We start from the raw sequence: 15,735 nt of genomic DNA on the forward strand, positions 1-15,735 counted from the left end.
ACAGGTACTCTGACAACATAATTCATTCCTCATTCACCATATGCCTAAATAAACCAGTTCCATCGCTACCCGTAGCTTCGACCATAGGTCCTTGCTCAACCCTGGTAGACCTCACTCAGGCCCAGGGATCTGGTAGACGGGGTTGGTCTCATCGTTGTAGATGTTGTAAAAGATACCAGGATCGTCACTGCTGTATAGCTCCGTGCCAAGGACACCCTCCGGGTTGTCGGAGCCTCCGCCGGTGATCACGAGGTTGATGCACTGCGGGTACATCTGCGTCAGACCCTCCGCGTAGCAATGGTGCAGCGCAATCTGCTCGTGGCGCAGGACGTAGCTGCCCGGCGCGATGCTATCGGGGATGGTGACCTTCCACGCGGCGCCTGGCGTCCTATCAGCAATCATCCCACAAGCAAAGGAAAAGACCCGTCACTCACCATCGCCAATGAACTTGTCGGACGCCCAGTAACCGGTCGCGCCCCCGCCGGGCCCGAGCTCGAGCTGGCCCATCTCGGCAATCTTGAAGAACTTGAGCAGCGTCTTGTCGACGGTCGTGCAGTCCCCGTGACAGTTGGCGAGGTAGTCGACGACGGGCCCGTGGTGGCTCTCGGGCCAGCCCGTCCACTGCAGGGTGAGCTCGTTGCCGGCCGCCCACCGTCGCCGTCAGGGGCGCGTTCTTAGCGTCCAGGTGGTAGATAATGTCCGGGTCCTGCATCGACGACGACGGCACGAAGCCCGTGTCCGTCGCCCAGTTCTGCCACCCGATCGAGTCATGCTCGGCTTGCCAGGGCGCGATGGTGGGGTTGTACCCGACGTACTGCTGGCCGTCGATGATGATCTGGTTCACGTAGCCGTGGGCGGACACGCCAGCGGCGCCAGCTAGGGCGGCGAGGATGGTGGTGGTCGTATAGGGAGGCATATTTAGCAATGTGACTTGTCCCAGAGGAAGAAGTACCTCTATAGATAGATGATGAGAGCGGAGAAGAGAGTGACTAGGGCGGCATGTAATTGTGTCGAGGACCGGACATGTCTTTATAGCCCTTTGCAGAGTACACCTGCCAACCATGCAAACCGCCTCATGCCAATCTCGCTTCCACTTGACCAAGTGCGGTCCTCTGACCGTGGCAAGATACTACTTGGGCTTTCCAAAGTGCCACCAGACTCTGGGGATGCGCCGCTTGGCGATGGCAGCTTGAGGGTGGTATCGACGCCCACTGGGAATATCAGCCTCCGCCTCCCCTCTCAGCGCCCCGTGTGTAGACAGTCTAGGCAAGGAATGCCGGCACTTTATGAGACTGAATGTACTGCTGGTGTTACCCTTTTGCGCCGCGCCAATCTGAGTCTTCGTCCTGTAAGCGCCCCGACCTCAAGGATGAAGCAACGGAGACGCCGTCGCACGCGCATGCCTTGAGCCGCGAGTTCGGTCACGTTGCCCTTGGCGTTGAAGCTGCTTCCCCGGACAATGGAACCTTCGAGATGGCTCCCCCTTCTCAACCACCAAGACCTGTCATTCGACGGATTGCTTTCCGGCTGCCCGTGTGCAAAGTGGCCCTAGAGACAGGCGCCTCTATCTGCCCCCTCGAACAGAGCTGCCTGAGCGACCAGCGCACCGCGTGAGGTGTTCACCGGCATCTTGATGCTCTGCCGCTGTCGTCTTCTAAGGTAGATGACCATGAGAAATCGAAACTTTCAGAACTGGTGGCTAGAGATGCCAGAATTCGTCAACAGAGATTTTGATGTAGTCGTCCGGGATGACCTGGGCTGCATAGCGATCCATCGGGGGAAGGTATGCCACGGACAACGCTCACGACGCGTTGCCAGGCTCTAGTGTTAAGGAACGGTTCATGGTGCCGTCTCCAAGCAATATAGTTTTTGGCCCAAACTCCTGTAATACTTGCTGAACAAGAGAAAAAGGCCCATCTCGATTCATAGGGCGCGTATATGAACACTGCTGCAGTGTACGACCCTAGAATCCGGGTACTGGCATGACTTGGCTCAGCTGGCTCAGCTGGCTCAGCTGGCCCCAGCCCGTTCCGATCAAGCCTCAAAATCCGCGGCGACAACTTCTGTCAAGATTTGGGGAAAGACAGGTGTTGAATACGGCATCTGGTCCGTAATTCAACTGCGCTGTGGCACGCACAATGCACACCGCGCTTTTGGCAGGTTGCAGGTGTAGTCCTGGCTATCCTAACATGACGCCCAGTGCTGCAAAAGGAGAGTGAGCGCCTAATGAGAGCTGCATGGCCAAAATGCCCGAGATCCAAGTCGGCAAATATATTCGATCATCGTCGTGACTCGTGATGCCTTCAGGGCCGTGGAGTTGACGATGAGGAATTGCGGCCATACGACTGGACAATGGCCCCGCCTATCTGCTTACATAATCCGTTTTGTCCGCCCGTCCGCAAAACACCTCGAGCTGCCCGACGACGACGACTTCATCATCGCCCGATCCAACCTCTGACGACATTCACGGACGGCGCTAATCCCACTCAATCGACTGCCGGGAGTATCGACCACCTCGCATAGATCAATTGACGCGCCTGCTCGATCGCATCCAACTCCAAACCCGCCCACCATGCCTCAGGACATGCCCCCTCGGGGCGGGTACGAACCCGTCCAATTCAAGGTGCGACGGCGCGATCGCTCCGAGCGAACGAGCAGACACAGAACATGGAAAGACAGAAGCTAACAATTGCGCAGCGCAACCTGCCCGCCAAGGGATTCCGCCCTGGTGTTCTGCTGCTGGGCATGGGCGCCGTTATGACCTACGGATGGTACAGGCTCACAATTGGCATGCGCGAGCTGAAGTACGTCAACCTCACCAAGGAGAACACGGATCTGGTGCTGACTCTTCCTCCACAGTGAGCTACGTCGCGAGAAGGTGTGGTCTCGCATCTACCTCACCCCTGTCCTCCAGGCCGAAGAGGACCGCGACCAGGTCCGCCGATACTGGGCCGATCAGGCGCGTGAGAAGGAGCTCTTGGGCGAGAACAGCAAGGTTTACAGCACAGACAGGCACGTACCATCCTACACCGCCAGATCCAGGGACATCAAGCTTCTGGCAGGGCACACACGTCGGGAACCCATGCTAACCAGGGAACAGGTTCGTCCGGCCGACGTACGCAGTGGCACCGAGCACGACTGCCAACGGCAAGGAGTAGCGGAATGGGTAGAGAACTGTACATATGCACACTGTCTTTTCTTAGAGTTGAGGGAATACCAAACCATTACTTCACAGCGTGTGCATCCTCTTACCAGAACAGCATTTACACACTCAGGCATCGTTCAAGGCGCCTGCACACCGACCTCACGCTCCGTCCATTCCCAGAGCTCCTTCATGAGCTTCTCATCGAAACAGCTCTTGGTACCAGCGGACATCTTTCCGACAGGTTCGAAGAACGCCGCCTTGCCCTCGTCCAGGCTCTCCTGCACATCGTTCGCCGTGGCCGCCCAGACGGTGTTCACCGCGCCCTCCTCCTGGGTCAGGAAGTGAAGGTTGGTAACCCTGACAAGCAGCCATTTCGCCCAGCTGAGCTCCGTGACAAGCTCCGTGTTCACAACGCCGGGATGGATCGCCAGCGAAGTGATGCTCGGGTACCGCTTGCCCAGCTGACGCGCGAACAGGATGTTGGCGAGTTTTGACTGACCGTAGCGTCCCCACGAGCCCAGAGCCATGCCCTCTTGCCCCGTTTTGATCGTCTCAAAGTCAACGCCCTGCTTTGGATGGCCGCGGTAGCCTAGACTCGTCAGGGCAACGAAACGGACGTCTGCGCCGGGTATCTCTGCAGTCTTGAGCATCAGGGGTAGGACTCGCAAGGTGAGGGCCGCGTTGCCGATGTGATTGGTAGCAAACTGGATCTCGTAGCCATCGTCGCTGACACCGGCAGGGACAGCCATAATGCCCGCGTTAGCAATGACGACATCGAGCCTGTCCGTCTGCTGGATGATCTTGTCCGCGGCCGTCTGGACGCTGGCGAGGGAGTCGAGGGAGCATGGCACGAACGTGGCAACGGTTGGGTCGGGAAGCGAAGCAATGAGACGTTCTGCGGCCTGCGTGTTGCGGCCCGTGAAGAAGATCTTTTGAGGGTTGTGCTTGGCAAGGTGCTCGACGGCTGCTTTGCCAACTCCCCCGGTTCCTTGACATTGTCAGAGCATATTCAATTAAAGTTGGCGTTCAGGCATCCATACCCCCAGTGATCAGGATGACCTTGCCTCCTAGGGACGGGACATGGCGAGTCGTGTCGAAACCCTTGAATGTAGTCATTATGGTAGAAAGATTGGGATCAATTCTGGAGACAGACCAGTGTGATGATGGACTGGGTGCTGAAGGCATCTGATTGTCTTCCATTCTAGCCTCCGGGCTCTGAGGACGCCGACCTACTTATACTCGCATCAGCAGTCTTTGCCTCGGACGAAGATAGACAAGTCCACTTGGTCTTCGTCCACGTCCGCAAACCCCTCTTATAAGAAACGGTCGTGCCCCAGACGAGATAGAAGTCACAGAGGCTGGTCGGCCGTTCAGGGTCGTCCGGAGAGCTCCTTTTTTTACACCGTCGTCCGGGCCTTTGCGGAGAGCCGGACCAAGAGGTTTACAGCATCTATCAATATGTGTGTGAAAAGTGGTATGTGGTCGTTAGTGGCTGTTAGCAGATGAGCCCAACCGTTCGGCGGCTTCATCCGGGTCTCGTCCGAACCACCGGGGGCGTTCGCCCGAGCTGAGCTGCATTGGCACAAATCATCCGGCCCAGCAGCTTCTGAGGCGGACTTGATCAACATGTTAAGCCAAACCTTCCATCATGGCGGAGTTTCTTTTTCACAGACGAGTACACAACTGCACGAAACAGCAAGCAAGCATTCAGGGTATTGACAATGCCGCCTAGACTGCCGCAAAAGAAAAGAGAAAAAGAAAAAACCACCAGGCCATATCCGTCCCGCAAACCCACTGATGTACAATACAGACTGAACAGTCAGTCCAGAAAACGCCGTACGAGCATATCTGTATGTGCCCAAAGCAGCAAATGTTGAAAACAATCCTCACGCCAAGCTCCAATGTGGAAGCGCTTCTTCGTCTCGGGTCCGCGTCTCTGCCTCTCCGCCTGCACCTCTTTCATCCTTTATCGCTCGCGGAACCATTCAAGACGCCGCAGCCTAATTATCGCCCCCAGCTTCCTCAAACGCAGCCTCCATATCCCTCTCGAGCTCATCCTCGTCGAAATCAATCTCCTCCTCACCCCGGTCCAAGTTGACGACGTCGCCTCCATTCGTTCCAGGGGTGGGCAACGTGGTGCTCTCGTCGCCGGCGTCAGGCCCCGTCCCGTTTTCAACAATGACGGCCTCGGACCGTAACCCAGACGGCCGACTTCTTGCGATGCGCTGCTTCTTGGCCATGACGCTCTCCCGATCCGACTCGCCATCTGTGTCTTCGCCACTTGGCTTCTTCCGCTTCGTACGGCTTGGCACAGTGGTCGAGGCGCCGTTGTTTGTGCCTGCCTCGGATTCCTGGGATGACTTGAGATCGGCGTCGCTGGCTCGACTGCTCCCGTCATCGTCTGTTTCACTACCCTCGTCGTCATCGTCGTCGGTGGTGGTGTTCATGTCACCAAAATCCTCATCGGAGTCGAGATCGAGTAGTTTCCGGAACTCTTCGTCGTCCATATCATCATCGTCACCGAGGTCCAGCTGGCCCGTTGGGTCATCTTCGTCCGGTGTAGCATCTCTGGATACACTACCAGAACCAGCCTCGCCCTGCTTGCGCCTGCGCTCGGCTTCTTCCCTTCTCAGGGATTCCACAGACACGTAGTAGGCGCTTTCGTCGAGTCTCCGCCATTGACTCAGACAATCCACCAACCAGCTTTGGCTGACGATGCGTATCGATCGTAGTCTAACCGCTTGTCGAACCTTTTCCGACCGCTCATGGGTGGGCGACACGACAAGGTGGGTGATTCTTTTGGACACCTCATCCACGACCTGCGCGCCAAAGGCCTGGGCCTGTTGACCGATTTCGGAATACTCCACACGGCCTCCCTTAACCAGCCCGGATGTAGCAATCACCAAGCCCTCGAGAACGCTCTGCTTTAAGTTCTCCAGTATGTCTCCAACGTCCGGCACGAGTGAGAGATCGACACCCGTGTCATTTGATGGGCGGCGGACCTTGGTTTCGCCAGGCTTGTGTTGTGGTGCTTGTCCGGATTTGCGCTGTCTCCGTCGCTTGTCGTAAAGGGCGTAAAAGGCCTTGTGGACGTCTGTCAAGTGATCCTGGAGCGCAATAAGCTCCTCGTCATCATCCGTCAGGAGTATGTGCCTCTTCGGCTCCTCCCCTTGTGCTTCGTCTTCCTTCTCTAGCTCCTCCTGCATGTGTAGGAGCGGGCGATCCTCTACTTGTTGCTGTAGATCTTTTTCCTGCTCTTCCGCCTGCTCCTTAAGCTTCTCCTCGTCGTCCTTGAGTCGCATCGCGAGGACTGCCTTATCTGCATCAGGGGCAGTGGGCGGCTGTGCTTCGGTGGTTGCTGGGCCTGGGTTGGCTGCTGATCCATTCGCTCCCGGCAGAGCCACAGGCAAGGCTTCCTTGGTCGCAGGAGGCAGGAAGTTCGAGTTGATATCACCAATGCCTTTGAAGAATGCATACGGTACCACTTTGATCAAGTTCGGCCTGTTGTGCGGCCACACATCGGAGCGATCGTCGATGATGACGACCATGTTTGTGCTCACGGGAAAGATCCGTTGCAGAGATTTGGCGTGCATGCTGCCACTCTCCGTTCGCGTGATGATGCGCTGCCCAAAAAGCGTGTGGTCGGGGTCAATCAGTGCCACAATGTTCTCAGCATACGACCTGGTGCCCATTGTGTACACGTGCAGCTCGTACATCTCACTCACCTCTGCAAGGAAGTCGCTCAATCCTGGTCGCATTTTGACGTGGTATACAAGGTCGTGGGTTTCTGTGAGTGTGAATGCTTTGGTCTTGCAGACGGCTTCGTAATTGGGGTTAGAAGGGTCGGCCTTCCACTCCGCCACTGTGCGATCCACGCAGGCGTGAATGACCGTCTGGTCGAGATCAACCACCAGGCTGAGCTTGCGTTGCGATAGCAGCCGTTTCTGTGCAGAATATTCATTGCTCATCGCAATCTCGTTGCTGACGACAAGTCCAACATTGTCATGCACCATGTTCACGTTGGCGCGGTCTGTATCCCGTTCCTCGGCCGTCGCGAAGTTAACCTCGGTCATGTCCTTTCCGCACTTGGCGCACATGTTCCCCAATTGCACGTCGTGGGGGCACGCCTCCTCAATGGCCATGTATGGCTGAGGGGCCTTGACAACCTCGCCCTGCTCAATCTTCCATTCTCGAAGGGTGCCCTCGGCGGGTGACTCAAAGTCGGCATACGAGGTCTCTTCCTTGAACCTGCCTTCCTCAATCTCCCGCTGCCAGCTGAACTTGTATTCGAACACGACCTGTCTGGCCTCGATCGCATCGCCGGGTTTCTTCAGCAGTCGGGTGATAGTGACAGGGTAGTGGAGGCGCGTGCCCATATGGACGACCCGAACGTCCCCCATCTTGGGCGCTGTCGGGTGGCAATCTAGCCGGAAGTTAGTCAGTCAAGCACAGCAATTGAGACGCGAGTGCCCTACCAGCAAGCTTCCCCGTTCGCGATCCGTCTCGGTGGGCGAGCTGGACTCTGGCACATGGCCCTAGCAAGCGCAATTGTCGTGCTGCGGGTTTCCAAACAGGGGCGAGGAACTATCGAGTTTGTCTCATCTACTCGAGTAAATCCTCGACTCTGACTCTGAAGCTGAGCGTGGTGGTAAGGAGCGTGATGATGTACGCAGCAAGCTTGAGGCTCAGCAGTAGGCTCAGGCGCGGGCGCGGGCAAACGCCAGGTCACGTGCCCCGGGAAGTGGGTCCAGTCGTGTCGTGATGTTTGCGACGGACAAGGTCCAGTGGTCGTAGACGATTGCTTCGTCTCTTGTAGAGGAAGGTGGTACAGAACAAAGGTGTAGCGAAGAAGTATCAGATAGTCTGCAGATGCCGTTCCTGTCTTCAATTCGGCGTCTCAGGCGGGCTGATCCGCAGGGTATGCGGTCTTTTTGCGGAATTGATTCGAGAGGACTGACGCCAGCAATGCCGCTCCGTCATAAGCGTCGCGGCGCACTTGTAGGTGGGCAACCCCCGCCCTTTTGTACCCATCGCCGCGCCGTCGTCACCCCTGCGTCGGGACCGGTACTTGCGGCGTTGCAGCGTATCCACCAGAGCTTCGGGTACCGGGCACTGGCCACAAGCTTCACAGGATGTCTACTACAAATGCTCATTACTGCAACTGACTAGTCTAATGCACTTGATAGAGACCAGTCGCCCTTTGAGGGTATCAGCGTCTGCTACTGTCGTGCATCGACCACGAAAGCATGGTCCTTTATGTGGCAGGCGAACTGGAAAACGTGTGCAGCCACAACAGCCCAAGAATATCTTGCTTGGGCATGCGCAGGGCAGGTGGGCTTTGTCGCGAAGTACGTACGTAACAGTTGAGATTATTGCTTTGTCTACGCATGTGTATTTGCTGCAGTTGTGAATAGACCGGGGCTCCGCGCGTCCGAGTCGAGACTCGAGTGGGCCGAATGTGATTGAACATTGCCTACCCTATGCTTAAGGTCGTGATTTAATCTCATGAGCTCGTTGATGGACCACGACGGACGAGTCATCAAATTTTGTCATGATAAGAGTCATCAATTAATTCTCACATGTCCATCATTCATAATCAATACAAAGTGGTATCCCAAAGACCGGCCATGCCCCAATGCACAATCGCTGCCAAGACCATACGCACGTTTTAACCCGCAGCCTGCACCACCTTGAATCCCTCAGACACGACCTTAGCAATATCCTCGTTCTTGTGCGGGAGAAGCCCAAGGGCAAAGGCGACGTCGTTCCACTGGCGCTCCGTCTCGCAGCGTGCAAGTCGAGCAGCCAGCTTCTCCGACAGCTGTTTCGCGTGCTTGTCCTGCCTCAAGTTAGTTGTGTGTCTGTCAAGGTTCGCTTCCGCTGGGGCTGGACTGACCTTGTTGACGAACCCAAGAAGAAAGCGTACAATCTTCTTGAAGCTCTCCTCCTCCATCCTACCCCCACTGAGCAGACTAAACATGTCCACAAAGTGATTATATACGGCATTGTCTTTCGTGCTGAGCTCGGTGAAGAACATGCGCGCCAGATCTGCAATGCGGCGATCCTCATCCTCCAGACACTTGGCCATCTCGCCGAGCTGCCCCTTGACCTTGACTTGTCCCGCCAGGATCAAGAATGTCAAGGTCATGAGACACGTCCTCTTCACAGAAACATCATCGTCGGCCAGACGGCGGTACAGGAAGTCAGTATTCTCATCAATGAGATGGTTGAAGCTGACAGCCATATCACCAAGCGCAATGACAGCATTCGAACGAACAATGGCGTCGGGAGAGCGCTCCATGATGGTGATAAGCAGGGGCAAGTTAGTTTCGCAGTACTCGGCGGAGACACACATGAGCTTGGCCAAACACAACGTCGCAGCAGCCTGCAGTCCTTTGTCGGCATATGTCGTGTTGTTGGCGCATATCTCCGAGACGAGAGGGCCGAAGAGACTCAGCAACGAGCTTGGCCCGTAGAGCAGCTCACGCTCGCGAATGTGTGTCATCGCTTCAGTGAAGTCGTCCTCGGATGTGCCACCGATTAGATCCAGCTCGTTGGCCTCTTCCTTGTCCTTCTCATCTTTGCTCCCTGCAAGCTTCTCTTTCTCCTGCTTCCGACGCTTGAAGTCGAGCTCGCAAAGCTCGAGGTGGACAATTTGCTTGATGGCAACGTGTCCGACAATGAACAACAATTGTGACAAAGTGATCGCATTGTCGCGATTCTTTGGCCGGTCGAGCTGTGCCCCTAGCTGGGTAGCAGTCGGGTCTGAAAGATGAGGGTCCAGAGTTTGGGTCATTTGCTGGGTCAACTGAACAGTTTCGTCCCTCGAAGCCGGTCTCGATTGCGACTGGCCGAATACTGTCCTCGTCTTCCGGCGGATTACCTCAGAACAGAGCCCGTCGGGGTGCTTCGCCACAGCATATATCGCGCTGATGGCCTGCTCCGCCAGGCCGTACCACTCCTTACTATCAGATTGTACTTCTGTAATGGCAGCCAGCCTTTGACAGACAGCATGATCATTTGGCAATCGCGCGAACTTAACGGGCGAATCCTTGGCTGAACGACCTGTTGGGTTGATTCTTCGAAGGGCAATGCACGTGTACTTGGCCAGTTGCAGGTCGTTGCGGCCATGCATCGCTAGGCCAGTGCGCAGCATGGTCTCAATCTCGCCGACGACGATCTCTGGGTTAGCCGTGGCAAGCATGCCCAGGATGATAATGGCGCCTCGGCGCTGAGTGCGCGAGATTTCCCTCTTCTGCACGCCGTAGACCTGCCAGAGCTTGCCGATGACGACTTCGGAGATCATCTTCTCCTTCATCATGGTAGCAAGCAACTGCTCTAGAGAGGTCAGCTCCGCAGGCGTCGCGCCGAAAGTCAGGCTGATCATGTTACGGGCGATGAAGTTCGCAGCATCATTGGCGCTGAATTCCTCGGGCGCTTCGAAGAATAGTCGCCTATAGCAGTCGATGAGATGTGTTTGCACCCCCTTGCCTTCGTCGCTGTTGCCCTTTGTCCAGATCAAGCGCAGCATGCGGCGAATGCCCAGTTTATTCTGCTCGATGTTGTAGGCATCACCGATTTCGAAGTAGTCGATGGCTTCAATGACCTCGCTCTTGTTCTTGGACCCAAGCAGTTGGCAAATGGTGCCAGTCGCTTCGTGGAGGACCTCGATGAATTTGAGCGCCTCCGCATAATATCGCCGGGTCAAGGTCAGCTTTTCTATAGCCTCGCTGGTTGCAGCTTCTTCTTGGGCCTTCCTGACGATGGCAATTTTCTCCTCGTCCGTCATAGTCTTTGGTTTCTGTGGCGACTCGATCTGGGTAGCCTCATCGAGGAGCTGTGTATCCACGGCGGATTGATTGCCATTCTCGCCGGAAAGCCCAGGTACGTCTGGGGGAGGTTTCAGCGCGTTAATCTCTTCCTGGACCTTTTCGTACCGATCTCGCCATTCCTTTTGGTTGAGGCGAGCACCATGCATGACCGTGAACGGATGCGTCTTGATCAGAGTTCCAAGTAGCTTGATTGCGTTTCGTCGCACATTACTGCTCTTGTCGGAGAGACTGCGGCAAGCCAGTTCAGCCGCCTTCTGACGTCGTTTAGGGAACTTTTGCTCCAGTTCACACATCCGCATATAGACCTGGAGTACTCTGACACGAGAGTACGGATTCACATCGAGAAAGCGCTCCTCAAGCACATCGAAGAAAGCATTGAGCTGGGTCTTGTGATTCTCGTTGCGCTCATCCTGCTTCGTCAGGTAGGCAATCATGTTGCCACAGACCTCGATCAAGGCGCATCGCAAGGTATACGACTCGCTGTCGAGCTGCTTTGCTAGCATCGTCACTTGCTTGATCACCAGCCGTGGTGTCAGCTCAGAAAGCTTGGTGATGAACGTTGAGACAGATTTCGGCCCGCGTGTATCATTCGAGTTGAACTCACGATTGCTGATTTCTCGGAGGACTTCGTCAGCGAGTTGAGGGTAGTCGTAGGTTTCCGCCAGAATGTGCAGAAACTCGGCCATGGGCTCTGACAAATGCTCAAAGTAGGTCAGATTTTGAATAACGTTGATTTGGGCAGCGTAGCCATGCCCATGGTGCTTGACAGCCACGCAGAGCACCTTGAAGCAATGCATCCGGATGTTCGTGTTTTTCGTCCGCTGCTCGCTCTCCAAGATCATATACACGGGTCTTGTCAACAAGCCGATGAACGTGTCCCGCTCACTCGTCGTGAGAAAGATCTTGGAAAGCTTCAGCTTCATGACCTTGCACATTATGTCGAGGGCTGCTTGAAGTTGCGCCGTCGAGTCCCATGAGTCATCTTTGGTCGTGCCTTTCTTAGCTTTCCCCCGTCCTCGGGCTACAGGGGCGTTTGATGACTTCTCTGCCGCCTTCGTTTCAACAGCAGCGATCGTCCATTGCAACAAGAAACCGTATATCTCCAAGAGCTGTTTGTGATGCGGCAGGGCGCTTTCTTCGTCAGGGGAATCTAGGTCGCCATGCACTGCATCGGATTCGGCGCTCAAGCCACTCATGACCAGATCGAAGATCTTACTGAGCGCGTGCGTCGGAAGGAAGGTCGTATACCTGGTAGATTCATCTTTGTGAGCTTGGTTCTCCTGTGGTATCTCGGGTTTCGCTGTGACTGGTTGTACTTCCGCGATTGGACAGTAGGGAAATGCAGGGCTTAGGACATCAATGGAAGTGGGTGCTAACTTGAGTAGAAATTGTAAAGAGTCCATGTTGGACGCGCGCGTGATGGCATCTGGGTTATCCGCAATGGCGTCGACAATGGGGTTGAGGATGGGATTGAGAAATCCCGTATTTGATAGAGCCTCGGGATCATTTTCGCAGTCGAATAGGGCACTCTCAGCTTCTGGTGTAGGAATTGTCGTCGGATCAGACATGTAGTCCTTGAGAGCATCGTTGATATCGAAGCTGATGGTCGCCATGATGGCGGTGGGCGCAGCCGCAGGCGGTGCGCAAATATCCTGTGAACAACCGAATGAGAGGAAGGAAACAAGGCGCGCAAGGAGCGCGGAGCCGAACTATCGAGTCGCAAAGTCTTGATGGGCGCGAAAGAAGCCGCAGGAGGCGGGCATGGTCTGGTGGGTGAAGTGCCGCATTGATCAACCCCAGCAACCGTGTTTATGTTTTGTTGCTCAACGCGCCTCTCAAAAAGCCCCCGCCATCGGTACTCCACCACTCAAAAGTCGCGTCAACCCACCCTTGATTGTTTGCCGGCTAGCGACTTTTTGAATTGACGAATGTGGCCATAGAACAGCAACCAGCAGGAGAAGCTCGTTGGCGTCAGTTGTTGAGGTCTTCTCAGCCTTCTTGTGTTCTCCCTGTGCGACGTCAAGGATCAGCCCAGCCAGGTCGCGGCTGCTATGGCTACTACTACCACGACACCCAAGGCCTTCGCCATCCACGAGGACGATCCTTTTGCCACAGACACGATTGATGAAGATACCCAGTCGGCAGCCGAAGACGGAGCTGGCAATGGGAATGGGGACGGCAACGAGCAAGTCGACGACGATGCGGAGGAGGACGAAGAAGACGAAGAGAGCTCTGACGACGAAAACATCGACGGAGGAGTTGCCGCTGATATTGAGCGGCTGGAGCATGACTTCCCTAGCTTCGCCCGGAAATACCGCCTGATCAAGCGCATAGGGGAAGGGACATTTTCCACTGTCTACAAGGCCGAGGACAAGCTGTACAACTACTACAACAACGATTGGAAAGAACAAATTGGCGGAGCACAATGGACGCCCCCACCAGTGAAGCGTCAACGAAACCAGCAACCCAAGAAACAATCACGCTATGTTGCGATCAAGAAGATCTATGTGACCTCGTCACCGTCTCGCATCTTCAACGAGCTCGATCTCCTCAAAGATCTTCGGGACTGTCCGTCGGTGTGCCCACTGATCACGGCATTCCGATCAACGGACCAAGTTATTGCGGTCCTCCCGTACTTTCGACATTCCGACTTCAGGACATATTTCAGAGACATGACCATTCCTGACATTGCAATCTACCTTCGGTCGCTGTTCACGGCGCTGAAAAGCTGCCACAAGCACCACATCCTGCACCGAGACATTAAGCCAACCAACTTTCTCTACGACCCAGCCACGCAAACAGGTGTACTGGTAGACTTTGGGCTGGCTGAGAGGGAAGGCTCTGAAAGCAGGGCCTGCCTGTGCCATGAAGCCAAGGAACAGCGGAGGGCACGACAGTACGCCTCAGCTTATGCGCAGACCAATGGTCAGCCGGCTGCGGGCTATCCAAAGAATGACACCCGACCATCTAGGCGGGCGAATCGTGCTGGTACGCGTGGCTTCCGTGCGCCAGAGGTGCTCTTCAAGTGCACAGAGCAAACCACAGCGATCGACATTTGGTCAGCCGGTGTCATCCTGTTGACCATCTTGTCGAAACGATTCCCATTCTTTAACTCGGCCGACGACGTGGAGGCCATGATTGAGATTGCCACCATATTCGGCGTAAAGAAGATGAGGGCCGCTGGTCTGCTGCACGGCTGCGTCTTCGAGTCCAGCATCCCCACGGTGGGCTCGCAGGGCTTCACGCTCGAGAAGATCATCCTGTGGAGCACATGTCGAACAGACGACAAACCACTGACAAGCGAAGAGAAACTGGCCGTCAACTTCCTGGAGCGATGCATGGATATGGACCCTAGCAGGCGCATCACTGCCGAGAAGGCGTTGCAACACGACTTCCTACAGCTTGGGATGCCCAACCCAGAGCCAGGTGAGGATGACATGGAAATATTGGGACCATAGGACGCGAACTAGGCCAAGCAACGATACCCTGCGGATGTAGCACACTGATTGAACTTGCATTGGGCGGCGTTGACAGCAAATGGACATTTTCTATTCACATCCTCCATCTATGATCTTATGTCTGTGAAGCGCAGCCGGCATTTGTCTCCGGCAGTCACTGTCGACAAGATCCACGGTAGGCAGTCATTCCGGCCTTTCGAAACCAAGCCGGTCCCGCATCGCAGTCTTGGGTGCGCGCAAGTGTGGTGTTTTTTGAAAGTTGTTTTTGTTTTCGTTCATTCATTTCATTTCTGAAGAACCTTGAAAAAGGGGGAAGTTGTTGATATAAATCATTCCCACCCGAACTCCGCAAAATCGCCCACGATGTATGAGTGTCCCTTTTCCTGTCATTGCCAAATGCGTCCTCTCTCTTTTCATTTTTAAAGAGAGAAAGTACCTTACGCCACCAGCTCAACAACACCGCCAGCATCGGAAATCTTCTTCTCGGCCAGCTTACTCACCCAGCGTGCGCGGACAACCAGGGGAATCTCGGGGAGGCGGCCCTTGCCGAGGACCTTGGAGTAGCCGAGGGGAAGGAGGTCGAGGACGGGGACGGTGTCCTTCTTCTCGCCGGCAATGTAGGACTCGCGGGTCTCGGTGGGGACGAGGGACCAGAGCTGTTCATATTGTTAGTGACCCAATGTCGGCGGCGCGCATGTGTCTCAGTCGATCGTACCTTGTCCAGGTTGATGACGGGCTTCCAGAAGTGGTTCTTCTGCTTGTGGAAGTACCTCATACCAACCTTACCGAAGTAACCAGGGTGGTACTGTTGTCGTTGTTAGCCCAGACTCGTCCCTCAATCGCAAAGTCGCTTCGTTTCGGGTCGTCGAACCTTGTCCATGTTGGTACGGTGGTGGTGCTGACCACCGGCCAGACCGCGACCTCCGGGATGCTTGCGGTGCTTGCCGACACGACCCTTTCCGGCAGAGACGTGGCCGCGGCTACAATCGAGTTAGCCATGGTCCTTGTTCAACGACAACGAATCCCTTCCCAATCCCACGTTCGGAGGGAGGGCAATTCGATTTATCCAGGTCGGTCAACGTACTGCTTGCGGGTCTTCGAGGTACGGGTAGGCATGGCGACGGTGTTGGCTGATTGTCGCTTTGCTGTGGTTGTGCGTCGAAATGGACGGGGAAGTGGATGGTGATGTTTTTGCGGCGGGCTAGCTGCCACTGGACGAAGCTCGGCAAAATTCAAAGGGTTGGCCTGCCCTAAGAAAATGTGTGTTGGTGGTGGAGCACCTGCACCGAGACAAGCGGCA

The 15,735-nt window shown here is 55.4% G+C and overlaps 7 protein-coding genes across 7 annotated transcripts; 2 read left to right on the forward strand and 5 right to left on the reverse strand.

Moving 5' to 3' along the window:
- Positions 1-111: 111 nt before the first annotated feature.
- J7T54_003898 (Endoglucanase-like protein) lies at positions 112-916 on the reverse strand (the record flags this gene model as incomplete). Its single annotated transcript, XM_051506086.1, has 3 exons — positions 112-380; positions 435-603; positions 653-916. 3 exons carry the CDS (start codon positions 914-916, stop codon positions 112-114), a joined length of 702 nt encoding a protein of 233 aa, XP_051362489.1.
- Positions 917-2,572: 1,656 nt separating this feature from the next.
- Positions 2,573-3,158, forward strand: J7T54_003899 (NADH dehydrogenase [ubiquinone] 1 alpha subcomplex subunit-like protein; the record flags this gene model as incomplete). Its single annotated transcript, XM_051506087.1, has 4 exons — positions 2,573-2,623; positions 2,698-2,804; positions 2,860-2,963; positions 3,094-3,158. 4 exons carry the CDS (start codon positions 2,573-2,575, stop codon positions 3,156-3,158), a joined length of 327 nt encoding a protein of 108 aa, XP_051362490.1.
- Positions 3,159-3,282: 124 nt separating this feature from the next.
- Positions 3,283-4,261, reverse strand: J7T54_003900 (putative oxidoreductase-like protein; the record flags this gene model as incomplete). The annotated part of the gene is made up of 2 exons (XM_051506088.1): positions 3,283-4,133; positions 4,186-4,261. The coding sequence occupies 2 exons, from the start codon at positions 4,259-4,261 to the stop codon at positions 3,283-3,285; spliced, it is 927 nt and encodes a 308-aa protein (XP_051362491.1).
- An 884-nt stretch (positions 4,262-5,145) lies between these two features.
- J7T54_003901 (RNA polymerase II CTD phosphatase) lies at positions 5,146-7,545 on the reverse strand (the record flags this gene model as incomplete). The annotated part of the gene is made up of 1 exon (XM_051506090.1): positions 5,146-7,545. One exon carries the CDS (start codon positions 7,543-7,545, stop codon positions 5,146-5,148), a length of 2,400 nt encoding a protein of 799 aa, XP_051362492.1.
- A 1,268-nt stretch (positions 7,546-8,813) lies between these two features.
- J7T54_003902 (Condensin complex subunit-like protein) lies at positions 8,814-12,590 on the reverse strand (the record flags this gene model as incomplete). The annotated part of the gene is made up of 2 exons (XM_051506091.1): positions 8,814-8,984; positions 9,042-12,590. The coding sequence occupies 2 exons, from the start codon at positions 12,588-12,590 to the stop codon at positions 8,814-8,816; spliced, it is 3,720 nt and encodes a 1,239-aa protein (XP_051362493.1).
- Positions 12,591-13,028: 438 nt separating this feature from the next.
- On the forward strand, positions 13,029-14,435 carry J7T54_003903 (cell division control protein 7; the record flags this gene model as incomplete). Its single annotated transcript, XM_051506092.1, has 1 exon — positions 13,029-14,435. One exon carries the CDS (start codon positions 13,029-13,031, stop codon positions 14,433-14,435), a length of 1,407 nt encoding a protein of 468 aa, XP_051362494.1.
- Positions 14,436-14,872: 437 nt separating this feature from the next.
- On the reverse strand, positions 14,873-15,551 carry J7T54_003904 (ribosomal protein L28; the record flags this gene model as incomplete). The annotated part of the gene is made up of 4 exons (XM_051506093.1): positions 14,873-15,091; positions 15,151-15,240; positions 15,307-15,415; positions 15,520-15,551. 4 exons carry the CDS (start codon positions 15,549-15,551, stop codon positions 14,873-14,875), a joined length of 450 nt encoding a protein of 149 aa, XP_051362495.1.
- Positions 15,552-15,735: the final 184 nt, after the last annotated feature.

The sequence above is a fragment of the Emericellopsis cladophorae genome, assembly GCF_022114955.1.
Source record: "Emericellopsis cladophorae strain MUM 19.33 chromosome Unknown NODE_19_length_326966_cov_119_582185, whole genome shotgun sequence".
In the NCBI taxonomy this organism is placed as follows: domain Eukaryota; kingdom Fungi; phylum Ascomycota; class Sordariomycetes; order Hypocreales; family Bionectriaceae; genus Emericellopsis; species Emericellopsis cladophorae.